Source organism: Gymnodraco acuticeps, unplaced genomic scaffold (assembly GCF_902827175.1).
Source record: "Gymnodraco acuticeps unplaced genomic scaffold, fGymAcu1.1, whole genome shotgun sequence".
NCBI classification, from domain to species: domain Eukaryota; kingdom Metazoa; phylum Chordata; class Actinopteri; order Perciformes; family Bathydraconidae; genus Gymnodraco; species Gymnodraco acuticeps.
Window position 1 is genome coordinate 60,055 of NW_022990292.1, and position 17,029 is coordinate 77,083.

Sequence of the window (17,029 nt, forward strand, 5' to 3'; positions counted from 1 at the left end):
GTAGATAAAGTTGCATCAAATATAATTTATATTTTATCTAATCGCCAAAATAGTAATACTTTAATGATAATAAATACTGTATCGTATAGTAATGAAATGTAAAATGGCATTTAACTGACGAGGTGTTTTGCTGGTGAGAGATTTTAGTTAGTAGCTGTAGGAGCTAGTAAGCCTACTATTGGATTTGTTTTAGAGGCACAACATGTTTCATATGCAGACCTTATCTTCCTGTTCCATGTTAAAATAAAACATTTCCAGTGGTACGCTGAGAAAGAGTAATGTTTTTGGTCGTGGAAAATTAGGTAAAGGTCCTGGAGAAGTCATGGAAAATTAGGTAAAGGTCCTGGAGAAGTCATGGAAAATTAGGTAAAGGTCCTGGAGAAGTCATGGAAAATTAGGTAAAGGTCCTGGAGAAGTCATGGAAAATTAGCTAAAGGTCCTGGAGAAGTCATGGAAAATTAGGTAAAGGTCCTGGAGAAGCATTGGTGAAAAAGTGTTTGAACCCTGGTGTCATTTTGTCTGATTGCACGTACCCACATATTTTAATAATAATTAGATTTATAAGAGGGTATTAAGCATTGTTCTTGATTATTGTTAGAAGCATTTTCTGCACGAAAAATTACTTCAAAATGAAATATCAGAAATGTATTCTATCATCAATCAACTTATATTATATATATTGATAAGAGAGATTTTTGTCGCTGTTATTTTAACTCATTTAGGCCGGATACCGATATATGCTCTTATATTTAAATATCTAAATGCAGAAATATGAAGTCTCTTGTGATTTTACTACGCTTGTGTTGCAGCCCTCGCTCACTATCTAACTCCTCTGTGTCTCTGTAGTTCACGAGGGCACGCTGGTCCACGCGGTGTCGGTGCTCTCTCAGTGGAGCGGCCGCCTCACGGTGGAAGTTCCCTCCACCCTGCTGGACTGGCTGAAGAAAGCGTTCAGCCTGAAGACCTCCACCTCCTCCGTGAGACACGCCTACCTGCAGACCCTGCTGGGGGCCTTCAGAGGTCCGTCACTATGCTCCATACAGACAAAATAAGAGTTTTACATGCAGGGTTTCAAACGTAGAATTTGTACAAAAATACCCAAAAAGCTTTATTTATCCTGTCCAGAAACGTGTCAGTATTTCTTAAAGGGGACCTATCATGCAACATTCACTTTTTGATGTCTTTTATACATCAATATGTGTCCCCCGGTGTGTCAGGGAACTCAAAATAAAACCCTCTCTCTTTTCCTCCGTACCCAAATCTCTAAAAACGGGGATCAACGGAGCTGATCCAGATTTGCGTCCGATGTGACGTAATATCTGAAATGTGGACCCACGGCCCAATCAGAAACGTTGCTATCAGAAACAATGCCCGACTGTTTTGGACGTAATATGGTCGGTGTTTACATTAGCATCGCTAACACACAGAGCTAACCTGTACTGGAGAGCATGTGTGTGAAGAAGCAGGAAATGAAAGGAACTCACCTTGTGGTATAACCGACAAGAGAGAAAGCCTTTGAGCTCCAGACTGTTTCAGAAATAATCCTTGATGTGGTTTAGAACATGATATGGCATATATATTTTTTAAAGCTACAGACCCAGAATCAGCACTTTAGTAGGAGGGCTGAAATAGAGACGATCTGCTTGGTATTTTGAGCAAAACATATATATCTGTATATATCTGAGACTTATAATAAATGCCTTTTATAATACGAGACCTTTAATTGAACTTGATCTAAATCCACCTTTCCTCCGTCTTCTCTTCAGGAGACACTCTGGCTCAGGCCTCAGACCTCGTGCCGTTGCTCCTGCAAACCGTGGAGAAGGCCGCGGCACAAAACTCCCAGCATGCACTGCTTTCAGAAGGCGTGGCAGCGTCGGTTCTGTTGAGTCGTCTCGCCCTGCTGGAGACACAGTCAGGTGAGGGGATATGTATTATATTAATATTATAAGACTAGATATCGTCTTAAATTGTCGAAATCGTAATTTTTTTATCCTGGTTTGAAAGACTGCATTTTAGTTAAGTAAGTTAATCATCAGAATCAGAGTTGGTTTAGACATACAAGGGATTTGCTCTGGTGTGTAATGATGCACACATAAACACAGTCAAAGAAATAAGGTTTTAAAATAGGAGAAAATATAAAATTACTAGAAAATATAATATAACATTTAAAGAAAAGGCATATAAATATACAAAAAATAGTAAAAACAGGAATATGGAAAATAAAATGATTTCTCAGATATAAGAGGTAGCAATGAACAGAAATGTGCAACGTTGATAGTTAATGTAATACCAGTCTAACTGTTCTACTATTTTTCTTTGTCATTTCAAAATTATTAATTTAGTTTAAGCACCAATCGTAAACCCTAAAATACTGTCACATTATTGACGTATCTGGTAAAAAATGTCATAGTATTGGATTTGTGTTATATCACCGTGGCCTTCTGGCGTCTTGGCGATTAATATCGTTCACTCATTGGAGCATGCAAGGCTGTAACGTGATTTTATTTCTGTATTTCTTCTCTGCAGAGTCGAAGTTCTCCAACTTTTGGAGCCTGATCTTGGATGAGAAGAAGCCGCTGCTCACCACAGAGAAGTTCCTCTCTCAGGCCAACGACGAGAGTAAGGCCATATATATCTTAATAGCGTAAAAGCTATAGCAAAAGTACACACATCCTTCACTCAAGTAGAAGGACAGATACTCGTGTTTAAAAATACTGGTAAAAGTAGAAGTACTGACTAAACTTCTTAAAGTCAAAGTAAAGAGGCTTTGAAATGTACTAAAGTAAAAAGTACCCATAACTAGCAGCTGCTTTAAAGAGTACCTGACCTCCCTTTATATTAATAGAACAATAATGTCATTGTTAGCTAATGAATGTTTCCATGCTGAACAACGGCAACATGACAACGTTTCCATTGGTCCCTCTTCTTTAGAGAAGACCAGGAAATGATGGATACACGGATCGTGTTCAAATCAATAGGCACGCAATGACTCTAAAGAATAATGATCACGCATCAAACACACATTCAGACTAAAGGAACCAGCTGTTTGGGAAATGAGAGAAGTAGAAAGTACAAGTATTTGAGTTCAACATGTAAGAAGTAGAAAGTACAGGTATTTGAGTTCAACATGTAAGAAGTAGAAAGTACAGGTATTTGAGTTCAACATGTGAGAAGTAGAAAGTACAGGTATTTGAGTTCAACATGTAAGAAGTAGAAAGTACAGGTATTTGAGTTCAACATGTAAGAAGTAGAAAGTACAGGTATTTGTGTTCAACATGTAAGAAGTAGAAAGTACAGGTATTTGAGTTCAACATGTAAGAAGTAGAAAGTACAGGTATTTGTGTTCAACATGTAAGAAGTAGAAAGTACAGGTATTTGAGTTCAACATGTAAGAAGTAGAAAGTACAGGTATTTGAGTTCAACATGTGAGAAGTAGAAAGTACAGGTATTTGGGTTCAACATGTAAGAAGTAGAAAGTACAGGTATTTGTGTTCAACATGTGAGAAGTAGAAAGTACAGGTATTTGGGTTCAACATGTAAGAAGTAGAAAGTACAGGTATTTGAGTTCAACATGTAAGAAGTAGAAAGTACAGGTATTTGAGTTCAACATGTAAGAAGTAGAAAGTACAGGTATTTGTGTTCAACATGTAAGAAGTAGAAAGTACAGGTATTTGAGTTCAACATGTGAGAAGTAGAAAGTACAGGTATTTGAGTTCAACATGTAAGAAGTAGAAAGTACAGGTATTTGAGTTCAACATGTAAGAAGTAGAAAGTACAGGTATTTGTGTTCAACATGTAAGAAGTAGAAAGTACAGGTATTTGAGTTCAACATGTAAGAAGTAGAAAGTACAGGTATTTGTGTTCAACATGTAAGAAGTAGAAAGTACAGGTATTTGTGTTCAACATGTAAGAAGTAGAAAGTACAGGTATTTGAGTTCAACATGTAAGAAGTAGAAAGTACAGGTATTTGTGTTCAACATGTAAGAAGTAGAAAGTACAGGTATTTGTGTTCAACAAGTAAGAAGTAGAAAGTACAGGTATTTGGGTTCAACATGTAAGAAGTAGAAAGTACAGGTATTTGTGTTCAACATGTAAGAAGTAGAAAGTACAGGTATTTGTGTTCAACATGTAAGAAGTAGAAAGTACAGGTATTTGTGTTCAACAAGTAAGAAGTAGAAAGTACAGGTATTTGTGTTCAACATGTAAGAAGTAGAAAGTACAGGTATTTGAGTTCAACATGTAAGAAGTAGAAAGTACAGGTATTTGAGTTCAACATGTAAGAAGTAGAAAGTACAGGTATTTGTGTTCAACATGTGAGAAGTAGAAAGTACAGGTATTTGAGTTCAACATGTAAGAAGTAGAAAGTACAGGTATTTGTGTTCAACATGTAAGAAGTAGAAAGTACAGGTATTTGAGTTCAACATGTAAGAAGTAGAAAGTACAGGTATTTATGTTCAACATGTAAGAAGTAGAAAGTACAGGTATTTATGTTCAACATGTAAGAAGTAGAAAGTACAGGTATTTGAGTTCAACATGTGAGAAGTAGAAAGTTCAGGTATTTGTGTTCAACATGTAAGAAGTAGAAAGTACAGGTATTTGGGTTCAACATGTAAGAAGTAGAAAGTACAGGTTTTTGAGTTCAACATGTAAGAAGTAGAAAGTACAGGTATTTGAGTTCAACATGTAAGAAGTAGAAAGTACAGGTATTTGAGTTCAACATGTGAGAAGTAGAAAGTACAGGTATTTGAGTTCAACATGTAAGAAGTAGAAAGTACAGGTATTTGTGTTCAACATGTAAGAAGTAGAAAGTTCAGGTATTTGTGTTCAACATGTAAGAAGTAGAAAGTACAGGTATTTGGGTTCAACATGTAAGAAGTAGAAAGTACAGGTATTTGAGTTCAACATGTAAGAAGTAGAAAGTACAGGTATTTGAGTTCAACATGTAAGAAGTAGAAAGTACAGGTATTTGAGTTCAACATGTAAGAAGTAGAAAGTACAGGTTTTTGAGTTCAACATGTAAGAAGTAGAAAGTACAGGTATTTGAGTTCAACATGTAAGAAGTAGAAAGTACAGGTATTTGAGTTCAACATGTAAGAAGTAGAAAGTACAGGTATTTGAGTTCAACATGTAAGAAGTAGAAAGTACAGGTATTTGAGTTCAACATGTAAGAAGTAGAAAGTACAGGTATTTGAGTTCAACATGTAAGAAGTAGAAAGTACAGGTATTTGTGTTCAACATGTAAGAAGTAGAAAGTACAGGTATTTGAGTTCAACATGTAAGAAGTCAAAGTAAAAAGTCGTCAGAAAAGTAAGTAGTGGAGTAAAGTACTGATACCAGAAACATGTACTTAAGTACAGTAACGAAGTATTTGTACTCCACTACTTCCCCCCTCTGATAAAGTGATAAATATAAAGACATGAATTGATGTTCCTGTGTTTTCCCTGCAGCTCTGCTCACCGTGCTGCAGCTCTGTGAGAGGCTCTTCCTGGATCACGCTCACCGGTTTAACAACAGCCAATCACAGTGAGTCTGTCCTTCTGTTTAAAACATGTGGAGACCTTCAAACTAACTCAGTCAGGAACTCATCTTAAACAAACGCTCACATTTGAACAGGCATGCTTTTCGATGTGTAAAAGTCCAGAGTGTTTTAATATTAAAGATCTGGTGCAAAGTAGGGCTGTACCCGAATATTCGTTCGTTGGAGTACTATTCGGGTTTCTATTTCGTTATTCGGATATATTTTTTTTGTTCTTGGAATTTATTGAAAACTCCAATATCAATGTAAGAGCTTGTGCCTCTTCGGGGGGTGCTAACACTTAACCATAAACGTTATCGTTTACTTTCTCCGTCTTTATATGTAGATATAACTTTTTCTCCGTTAATCTCCGTCGCATTGTTTCCATAGCAACAACAACTTCCTGTCAACAGTGCTAACTCTCCTTCAAAATAAAAGCATGTCCATACAAAATAGGAAGCCAAGCCAAATTACACTTAAGATATACAACTGCAACGATAGGAACAAACACAATGCGATATCCTTTTCAATTTCAAAGAACACACATTGGGTTACATTAACAAATAACAAAATGACTGCCGTGAATAAACCGAAATACACGAGTTGAAGCGGTTCACTGCTGATTACTACGCCCCCCCCGCGCACGCTGAATATTAGAATATTCGCTGCTGATTACTACCGAATATCCGGAGCCCAAAAAATGGTATTCGGGACAGCCGTAGTGCAAAGTCGTGTGTTAGTAAAGAAGCGATCATACGACTTGATGAATGAGATTAAACTGCACTAGTTAAATTAGATTTTCTAAACCAATGATTTGATAGTTTTCCTGTTGGTAACAAACTACCAATATGGAAGATGAATATACACATTTGATCCGTATTCTGTATCCACAGGGCACAGTAGTGGACAGTGCAGATAATACTACAGATTTGTCTCTTACTTGAATCCTGTCATGCTTTAATCAGAAGTTATTTCTTCCTTCAACCTGCGTTTAATGTTTTTGTGCAGATTTCTCCTTTAATCCCGGTTTTATTTCTCCTCTGTTTTCCTCCTGCAGCATGTATCATCGCGCCACAGTTGCAGTGATTCTGTCTCGCAGCTATCGAGTGAGGAAGCGCGCGCAGCAGACGGTCCGGAAGCTGCTCTCCTCTCACGGAGGGTCCAGCCTGGCGCACGGCCTTCTGGGAGAACTGCGCGTCGTCATCAACAAACACAAAGTACACACACACTGTTATTTACCATCGATCAGGGGTTTTCACATGAGGAAGAAACAGGAAGTAGGAAGTAAAACTGCAACAAATTATTAAACTAAAGATGGATACACACACACACACACACACACACACACACACACTTACACACACTTAGAGGATTTGAAGTGAATCCTGCTTTTCTCCATCCTCTCTATGATGTTAGTTACTGACAGTGTGTGATGTCATTTCTCAGGTGTTGCCGCAGGACGTCCTGGTGTCGGAGACCGGAGAGCTGACGGAGATGGGGCGGAGCTACAACCCTCCTCGAGTCCTATTGGACGCTCTGTGTTTGGTCTGCTCCTCCACCAGCCAATGGGGAGACTCCAACGAAGCCGAGAAAATAGCCATGGAGACCCTCATAGTCGCCCATCATCCATCCATAGGTGAGGGGGAAAGTTTAACGCTAGCACTTTTAGTGTTTCAAGACATTGTACGTGATAGGCTAAGGGGCTGGACATCTCTAAAAGGTTGACCAATCACAACAGAGCCGACGAGCTAACCAATCAGAGCTGACTGGTTTCAGACGGAGGGTGAAAAGTATGAGAAAAATAAAGAGCTTTTTGAACATTAAAGCATGAAGACATGTCACAGTAGAGACACTACATACTGATATACACCTGAACATCAGCAGGAGAGGACTCTTTAAAGTAGAGACACTACATACTGATATACACCTGAACATCAGCAGGAGAGGACTCTTTAAAGTAGAGACACTACATACTGATATACACCTGAACATCAGCAGGAGAGGACTCTTTAAAGTAGAGACACTACATACTGATATACATCTGAACATCAGCAGGAGAGGACTCTTTAAAGTAGAGACACTACATACTGATATACACCTGAACATCAGCAGGAGAGGACTCTTTAAAGTAGAGACACTACATACTGATATACACCTGAACATCAGCAGCAGAGGACTCTTTAAAGTAGAGACACTACATACTGATATACACCTGAACATCAGCAGGAGAGGACTCTTTAAAGTAGAGTCACTACATACTGATATACACCTGAACATCAGCAGGAGAGGACTCTTTAAAGTAGAGACACTACATACTGATATACACCTGAACATCAGCAGGAGAGGACTCTTTAAAGTAGAGACACTACATACTGATATACACCTGAACATCAGCAGGAGAGGACTCTTTAAAGTAGAGACACTACATACTAATGAAAAAAGATTTTTATAATAAATGATATGCCTATAATACATTTGGTGCTTCAAAGTTGTAATGGCAAATGGCATTACTATGAATATTGGGTTGTAAATTACAACATTCGGCTCATTCAACCTTCTGCACCGGTTTAAACCACCCACTTCCAATATCTGACATTTGATCTGCTCCTCGTCTCTTCCAGTTGAGGTTCGCAACGCCATCTGGCCCTACCTGCTGCACTCCATGAACATAAAACCAGAAGAGTTCATAGAGAAGAATCTGGAGGACATTCTGCCACGACTCCTGGAGGTCAACGCTGACAACCAGGTCTGTAAATAACACACACACACACACACACACACACACACACACACACACACACACAGACAGAGAAACACACACACACACAGACAGACAGACAGAGAAACACACACACAAAGACACACACACACACACACACAGAAGATCACACAAACACACAGAGAGAAACACAGACACTTACTCACACAAACACACAGAAACACTCACACAGAGAAACACACACACACACACACACACACACACACACACACACAGAGAAACATACACACACATACACACACACACAGACAGACAGAGAAACACACATACTTACTCACACACTTACTCTCTCACACACACACACACACACACACACACACACACACACACACACACACAGACAGACAGAGAAACACACACACAAAGACACATACACACAAACACACACACTTACTCACACACACAGAGAAACACACAGAGAAATATACACACACACACACACACACACACACACACACACAGAAGATCACACAAACACACAGAGAGAAACACAGACACTTACTCACACACACACTTACTCACACACACACACAGAAACACTCACACACAGAAACACACACACACGCACACACAGATGGGGTTAAAGACATGTCTAACAGGAAAACACACACATGTTATTTGTAATGTAACTGTATTTCCGTTTTGATGATCAAAGATGTGTTTTATATAAAGTGTAAGAAGATGTTCTGTGTTTTATTTAAGTTTAAGTAGCAGTATTGAAACACAGCTTGTTTAGAAGAAGATGTTTCCTTTTGATGCATTTACATGAGAATGACACACACAGCTCTTGGCTTTGTATTCATGATGTCAATGTTTCTCTCCTCAGGCGGGGAAAAATGCAGTCGGTGCTCTCTGTGGTCTGTCCCCCACCAAAGTGTTACCCAGAGTCATGAGTCATGTGATCGAGGGGCTCACTCGCCCCGCTCTGCTCCACGTCACCAGGGAGGAGTACGCCATCATGCTGACCCCCGAGGGAGAGCTGTACGACAACAGCATCATCCAGAGGTAACACACACACACTCATACCACGGTCAACTCTCTGAGTGGTGCGGGAATGAGTCAGCATTTTAGCCTGAACTTAGGTCTGTGGTTAACACAAGCTGAAGAGATTTTAAGGTTTTGTGACCGTGCTGTAGTTCCTTTATAGCCTAACATTAGCCTCCTTTAGCTTAGCGGTGGTGACGTGAAGTCATGTGACGTGCTGTAGTTCCTTTATAGCCCAACATTAGCCTCCTTTAGCTTAGCGGTGGTGACGTGAAGTCATGTGACGTGCTGTAGTTCCTTTATAGCCCAACATTAGCCTCCTTTAGCTTAGCGGTGGTGACGTGAAGTCATGTGACGTGCTGTAGTTCCTTTATAGCCCAACATTAGCCACCTTTAGCTTAGCGGTGGTGACGTGAAGTCATGTGACCGTGCTGTAGTTCCTTTATAGCCCAACATTAGCCGCCTTTAGCTTAGCGGTGGTGACGTGAAGTCATGTGACGTGCTGTAGTTCCTTTATAGCCCAACATTAGCCACCTTTAGCTTAGCGGTGGTGACGTGAAGTCATGTGACGTGCTGTAGTTCCTTTATAGCCCAACATTAGCCGCCTTTAGCTTAGCGGTGGTGACGTGAAGTCATGTGACGTGCTGTAGTTCCTTTATAGCCCAACATTAGCCGCCTTTAGCTTAGCGGTGGTGACGTGAAGTCATGTGACGTGCTGTAGTTCCTTTATAGCCCAACATTAGCCTCCTTTAGCTTAGCGGTGGTGACGTGAAGTCATGTGACCGTGCTGTAGTTCCTTTATAGCCCAACATTAGCCACCTTTAGCTTAGCGGTGGTGACGTGAAGTCATGTGACCGTGCTGTAGTTCCTTTATAGCCCAACATTAGCCACCTTTAGCTTAGCGGTGGTGACGTGAAGTCATGTGACCGTGCTGTAGTTCCTTTATAGCCCAACATTAGCCACCTTTAGCTTAGCGGTGGTGACGTGAAGTCATGTGACGTGCTGTAGTTCCTTTATAGCCCAACATTAGCCACCTTTAGCTTAGCGGTAACATAAACATTGAGACCACTATATTTGTCATTTAGTAACTTCTGTCTTCCTCTCTCTTTCTGCAGCGCCTCAAAGGAAACCACAAAGAAAGGCAACATGAAGAGAGAGAACAAGGCGTATTCCTACAAGGAGCAGATCATCGAGCTGGAGTTACAGGCGGTAACTAACCATCATCTTTGTTTATTTTAGATATTAATCAGTTTTAATTTCAGACACTCCTAGTCAGTTCATAGGTCGTGTTAATGTCTGGAACTCATTTTGACTTCTCGATGATGTTGCAGGAGCTGAATAAGAAGAAAGGCATCAAAGAGGAGCTGCAGCTGTCCAGCAAACAGAAGGAGATGATCCAGGCCCAGCAGGACCGAGAGGCTTCGATCCGGAAGAGGCTCCAGCTGGTACGACCCAATGTCACCAGGAACCCTCTCTAATCCTCACCTTCCTTATCTCTCCTCTCTGTTGATCCGTGGTGTGTTCCCCCCCCAGCTGGACTCAGATCTGCAGAGCGCGGTGGGTCTTCTTGAAGCCGCTCTGATAGAGAAACCCTCTGAGATCACGATGGAGCTGCCGGCTGTTCTCCAGGTGCTCCTCCCCCTGCTGCCCTCCCCCCTCGCTGCTCCTCGACTCCTGAGGGTCTACCTGGACATCGCCTGCTGCCTCATGCCCAAACACTTCCACTTCCTAGGTACTTGTTAGAAAAATATCCCTGGTCCCCGGCTTGAGCTTCAGCCTCAGGATCCATGTATCTGTGATCCTCTCCAGAATGGAAGGAGTCATCACATACAGAGCATCAACTAGTTCCTGAACAGTGTCCTTCACATGCTGATATCCAAGAGAGGGAGTTGCACAGTCACAAGATGGAGGAATACCGGTTCTTGTAGTTAATCATACAACCTAACTTTCTCAAAATTATGAAAAAAAAAAAAAATCAAAATTATGAATTTATCTCAAAATCCTGACTTTTCTCAAAATCTCAAAAATGTTAATAATCATTCGTCACCGGGCTTCAATCTCAGGATCCATGTATTTGTGATCCTCTCAAGAATGGAAGTAGTCAAAACAAAAAAGAGAATTATTTGGTATTTTTCAAAAAATCTCAAAATTCTGACTTTTTTCTCAAAATTTGACTTTTTCTCAAAATTCTGACTTTTTCTAAAAAATTGACTTTTTCTCAAAATTCTGACTTTTTCTCAAAATCTTGATCTTCAATCTCAGGATCCATGTATCTGTGATCTTCTCCAGAATGGTAGTAGTCATCACATACAGAGAAAGCAGTATTCAATGTTTACTTCAGATTAGCTCCACGTCAGAAATGAGCATGCTTGATGTCTCTCTCCATAGAGGCTGAATCATCATGTTAATCACATAGCTATCATCTGCCTCAAACAGTCCTGATGCTCTTCTAGGTAATCACACATCCTGTCATGTTCACAGCTACAGTTGAGATACCTTTGTTATCGTGTGGACTTTGATATTGAAAGAGGACACTCAGTATTTTCCCAACAGTACTGCACGCCTCCTTTAGTGTCATATGTTGATAGGGTGTGAATGGGTGAATGACATGTAGTATGTAAAGCGCTTTGAGGGGTCGTAAAGACGGGATAAAGCGCTATATAAGTACAGTCCATTTACCACTTGATAGTATTGAAAAGAAAAATCTGATTTTTTTGTTATGCTTCCTTCCAGCCGAGCTTGTGGGTCATGTGACTTTACGCCTGCTGAAGCCCGAGTGTGATCTGGACCCGGCCTGGGAGCAGGAGGATCTGGAGACGGCTGCAAATCGCACCATTTTACTGCTGCACCATCACACCGTCCCTCAGAGAGACAACAAGACGGCCGGTGAGGATGCCAACAAAGACTTACGCTTTGGGAATCGGTACACAAGGTTCTGCAAAAGATACTGAGATATGAAATGAGATGGACCCTTATTAATCCCCGTGGGGAAATTCAGTAGTTTAAACAGCCACGGGGTAAAACAGGACCGCACAGATTAGAGATTAATACAATTAAAGATCAAAATAAAATTACATACAGGTAAGTAACTTTAAAATAAGAAATGAATTAAGATGAACATTTGGGTCATATATACATATTATATATTAGATATGAGTTTCCTTTATGGATTAGATGGTACTTTATCTGGACAATTTTACAGAGGGAAATGTTCACGATAGATAGATATACTGTTGATAGCAAGAAAGCCATAGCTAGGACATGGTGCAAGGTGGAGCCTCCTACTGTGGAGCAGTGGATAGAGATCGTGGAGGAAATTCATATAATGGAAAAACTGACATATCGACTGCAAGAAACACAATATGAAGAGAAATGGTCAATGTTTAAGATTCAAATCAGTGAGAAGGAATACGGACTGATTGAGAGGAACTGTTCTGACAATTAAAATGTGACTCCCAACTAGGGCTGCACGAAATTGGAAAAAACTGACATTGCGATATATATTTTGCGATATGAAAAAATACAGGAATTGAAGAAAAGACAGTTTTTTTGGTCCCATCCTTTCTTGAACGTTAATGATACAATTGGTATTTTTTTGAACAATATTTAACCGGATGAAGGATTTTAGTCACGGACGTCTGGATCTTAAGTTATCAGAGCAACAAGCTGAGCTAGCTCGGTTAGCCTGCTGTGATCTGATCAAGAATGGTTGTGATCGGTGGTTTGCTGTGCCATGCCACTCACTCAAGTACCCCTGACATGAGAGGCGCGCGAGTTTTCCTTTTGTAGCAAGCAGCAAAAATAAATTGTTTGAGTTCATTTGCCTACTTAATATCGCAAGTCCTAAAAAAAAAAAGAAAAGGAAAAACAATGATTTAAAAGAAAAAAAATCACATGTCCTGCGATGTCAATATCACGCATGACGCGTCCCAACTGCATTTCTTTGTTTTATTTTTTAAAATGTTATTTCTGTATTTGTATCTATAGCTGTATTGCATTGTTTATTTAGTTTGGGTTGTAGTGTACGTGCACAGCTGTTGTTGTAATGTGAGAAAAAAGACTGTCGGTGAGGACAGACAAATAACGCCATATCTAAACACACATTTCAGTAGGGCTGCTCGATTATGGCAAAAATCATAATCTCGATTATTTGGGTCAATAATTGATATCACGATTATTAAAAACGATTATCCATTTACTTTGAAAACATCAATTTATTGAAAAATGTCTAGTATGTTTTTAACAGTTGATTACCCTGAACTTTAAGTATAATTCAATTGAAAAACCAATAAAATAATATATATATTCTTTTAAATAATAACAAAAAAGAAAAATCGTTTTATTTCGATTATGTTTTCATAATCGTTGCAAGCCAAAATCGTAATTGTGATTAAAATACGATTAATTGAGCAGCCCTACATTTCACCCACTGACCTTTTCAAAAGATTCTAAGGTTTTATCGTCATCTGCACAAAGTGGAGAAAAGGCAATGAAATTCTTCTGACCTGAGCTCCTCCCACAATGCAACATATATAATAAAATACAAAAATAGTGCAAGAAGTCTATACACATGTAAATAGATGGGCATCTTTCCAGGAAACTAAATGAATAACTCACGAGCTTAAAAACTCATGATTATACAAAACAGATTCCACACCATATCTGTTGCTCTGACCCGGAGTCGGTTTCTTGCTAATAATGATTTCTGTGTCTTTGTGTTGTTGTTTTTCTTCAGATGTGGCTCCACTGTCGGCTCCGGCGTTCTCCGTGTGCTTCCCTCTCCTGAACGCGGTCGTCAAGAAGTCTTCTGGCAGCAGCGAGGACGAGGAGAGTCAGCTGATCCGAGCGCTGCAGGTCATCAGCGAGCACTGCCAGCTGCGCTCAGCCGCAGACAGCGACGACATGACGATAGACGAGGTACAGATAGCGTGGGGAAAGTTAGCGAGACGTTATGGCAAAAACGTTGATTTAATTCCTCATTATCAGAGGTGGGAAGTAGTGGAGTACAAATACTTCGTTACTATTCTTAAGTACATGTTTCTGGTATCAGTACTTTACTCCACTACTTATTTTTCTGACGACTTTTTACTTTAACTTCTTACATGTTGAACTCAAATACCTGAACTTTCTACTTCTTACATGTTGAACACAAATACCTTATTTCATTATTCTTTAGAGTCATTGCGTGCCTATTGATTTGAACACGATCCGTGTATCCATCATTTCCTGGTCTTCTCTAAAGAAGAGGGACCAATGGAAACGTTGTCATGTTGCCGTTGTTCAGCATGGAAACATTCATTAGCTAACAATGACATTATTGTTCTATTAATATAAAGGGAGGTCAGGTACTCTTTAAAGCAGCTGCTAGTTATGGGTACTTTTTACTGAAGTACATTTCAAAGCTCTTTACTTTCACTTGAGTAAAGAAGTTTAGTCAGTACTTCTACTTTCACCAGAGTACTTTTAAACACGAGTATGATTAAATGTCGTACCAATTAAAACAAATCTTTGTGATGGTTTGTTTTTTAGATTTATGTTCTAATTGTGTGCGTTTGCTTTTCTCAGAACGGCCCAGAGCTTCTTCCTCGTACGAGCATGCTGATGCTGCTCATCAGGGTCATTTCCACAGCCACCCCCCGACTCCAGGTAAACAACATTTAAATGCATTTAAAACTCAAAAATCTACTACTGCTACTATTTCTAAGAATAATAATTAAGCTTTATTTGTACAGCACTTCTCATACACACCGTGCAGCTAAAAGAGATTTAATCATTTGGCTCAAAATGAAATGACATTTTAGTTTGAGTAAGAGGGTAAAACATACATGATGGATACACACATGATAAACACATGATACATACATGTTATGTACATGATTCCACAGAATACAAGAAGGTTAAAGGCAAGAGGATTGATGTAAACAAATAAGACAAATGTTAACAACAGAAAAATAAGACGATTAATTAATTAAGACCAATTTTAGGGGATTTTGCAAATTAAAAGCGTTCACATTTAGCACAGGTTGCATTAACCTGTTAAGGCAGGCGGGGGAACGGGGCTTTTTCTTTTCACGAAACTGTGTCTCAGGGCTCCTTAACATTTATGAAACTATTAATGTTCCATACTCACTTAAGGGGAAGAAACTCAGCTACCTGACGATACGAACCATTTTTACCGAAACAAAACACAAGTCTCACAAGAAGCGTCTAAATGAGCCCTGAGCGAAAAAATGCTATCGCACTTAGCACAGAACTCACAGCTTAAATCCCATTATTACTTATCGTATCTGCACAAACAAGATATCGATTAGCAAGATGAGATTCCACAGATTCCAGAAATATTAGTATCATCACCGAGCGATCCGAACTCGCGACAGGGGAAGCGAAAACAGACATCACAACACGTAGCCCAATGGTTAATCCAATGTGTCTGTCGCTTTGAAATGATTCCTGATAATCCATCTTCATATTTACTAGTTTGAGCCTAGGTTTCAGGTTTCAGAGCGTAACATAGCTTTCGACTGCGTGCGCACTCACTCCTCATTGGTAACGTGTGTGTGGAACTTGCCCTTCGATTCTATTGGCTCTGACGGTTAAAAAGAGGTGTCAATCACCAAAATCGACCAATGGGTTCCAGAGAAACGGCAAATGACCCCAAAGGTGGTTTTCTTTTGCTAAATCTCTCTAAAAAGGTCAAATGTCACTTGTTTTGCATCAATCTTGATACAGGGTCCATACACGCCGCACCATTCAAACTGGCAGTCATGTGCAACCACACTTTCGATTTCCGTGCCGACATCAAGCTAATAGTAGTTAGTAAGAATGACAGCTAACCGAAAGGCTCAGACGTTCGGGAGGATGGTGACGAGCGTTGCTTGGCAATCAAGCCTATCACCGAAGCCGGTGCAAGGCGCGCCATCTGATTGGCTGGCTCACTTTGAAAATAAAATTCAAAAAAAATTTATTTTATTTTTTTGAAATTTTGTTAGAAAAATTTCAAAGTATCGAAACCGGATCTGATTTCGGTACGGTATACCGTAGCCACCAGTAACCGGTATTTCGGTAATACCGGATACCGGTATGCATCATGTTATAGTTTGGATTCCTAAAGCTTTTAGTACTATCCCATCATCCAAGGGTGGTTTTCACTTTAAGTAATGTTTTATTTTTTGGACAGACACAATCATTTACATTTTTTTACTTTGTTCAATCTGAATTTACTTTCAAATAAAAACATCTATATTGATTCTGACTCTTCTACATCCAACTCACAGGTTTATCGTTGCTTTGAGAACAAAGATTATTAATTTAACCCTTTTAGAAGATATGGCCATTTGGATCATTTTGTGTGGTTATTCATAGACATCGAGGATGTTGAATGATTTTCTGACATTTTCAGGAACGAACACGTTTGAGTCCCTAAAACTTCAAGATTATTCAAAATAGACTGAGAATGAGCTATGGAGAAGTCTCTTCCAGCCAGAGGGGGTTATATGATTCTGAAGAACCTGAGATGTGTTTGCAGGTGTTGGCGTCTCAGTGTCTGACGGCGTTGTGTTCGAGCGCCGGAGGAGAGGACGGCTGCACGGTGGCGGAGCAGCAGGAGATCGACGTGCTGCTGGAAGGCCTCCTGTCGCCCTGCTTGTCTGTGCGAGACGCTGCCCTCAGGGTGAGACGAGAAATCAAGATAGATACTACGGTTCTTTGAGCATGTTTTGATGTGGCAGTGGCTCAGTCTGTAAGGGTTT

At 39.8% G+C, this 17,029-nt stretch overlaps 1 protein-coding gene across 1 annotated transcript in view; it reads left to right on the plus strand.

Moving 5' to 3' along the window:
* gcn1 (GCN1 activator of EIF2AK4) overlaps nucleotides 1-17,029 on the plus strand; it is a gene marked incomplete in the record, with an annotated part of 33,148 nt that overhangs the window by 14,522 nt on the left and 1,597 nt on the right. Inside the window, 15 exon segments of the mRNA XM_034221852.1 lie at nucleotides 847-1,020; nucleotides 1,767-1,919; nucleotides 2,530-2,622; nucleotides 5,451-5,526; nucleotides 6,576-6,735; nucleotides 6,965-7,154; nucleotides 8,140-8,264; nucleotides 9,124-9,302; nucleotides 10,397-10,490; nucleotides 10,613-10,726; nucleotides 10,815-11,013; nucleotides 12,015-12,167; nucleotides 14,017-14,198; nucleotides 14,847-14,927; nucleotides 16,807-16,950. Coding sequence (XP_034077743.1) covers nucleotides 847-1,020; nucleotides 1,767-1,919; nucleotides 2,530-2,622; nucleotides 5,451-5,526; nucleotides 6,576-6,735; nucleotides 6,965-7,154; nucleotides 8,140-8,264; nucleotides 9,124-9,302; nucleotides 10,397-10,490; nucleotides 10,613-10,726; nucleotides 10,815-11,013; nucleotides 12,015-12,167; nucleotides 14,017-14,198; nucleotides 14,847-14,927; nucleotides 16,807-16,950 — 2,117 coding nt within the window.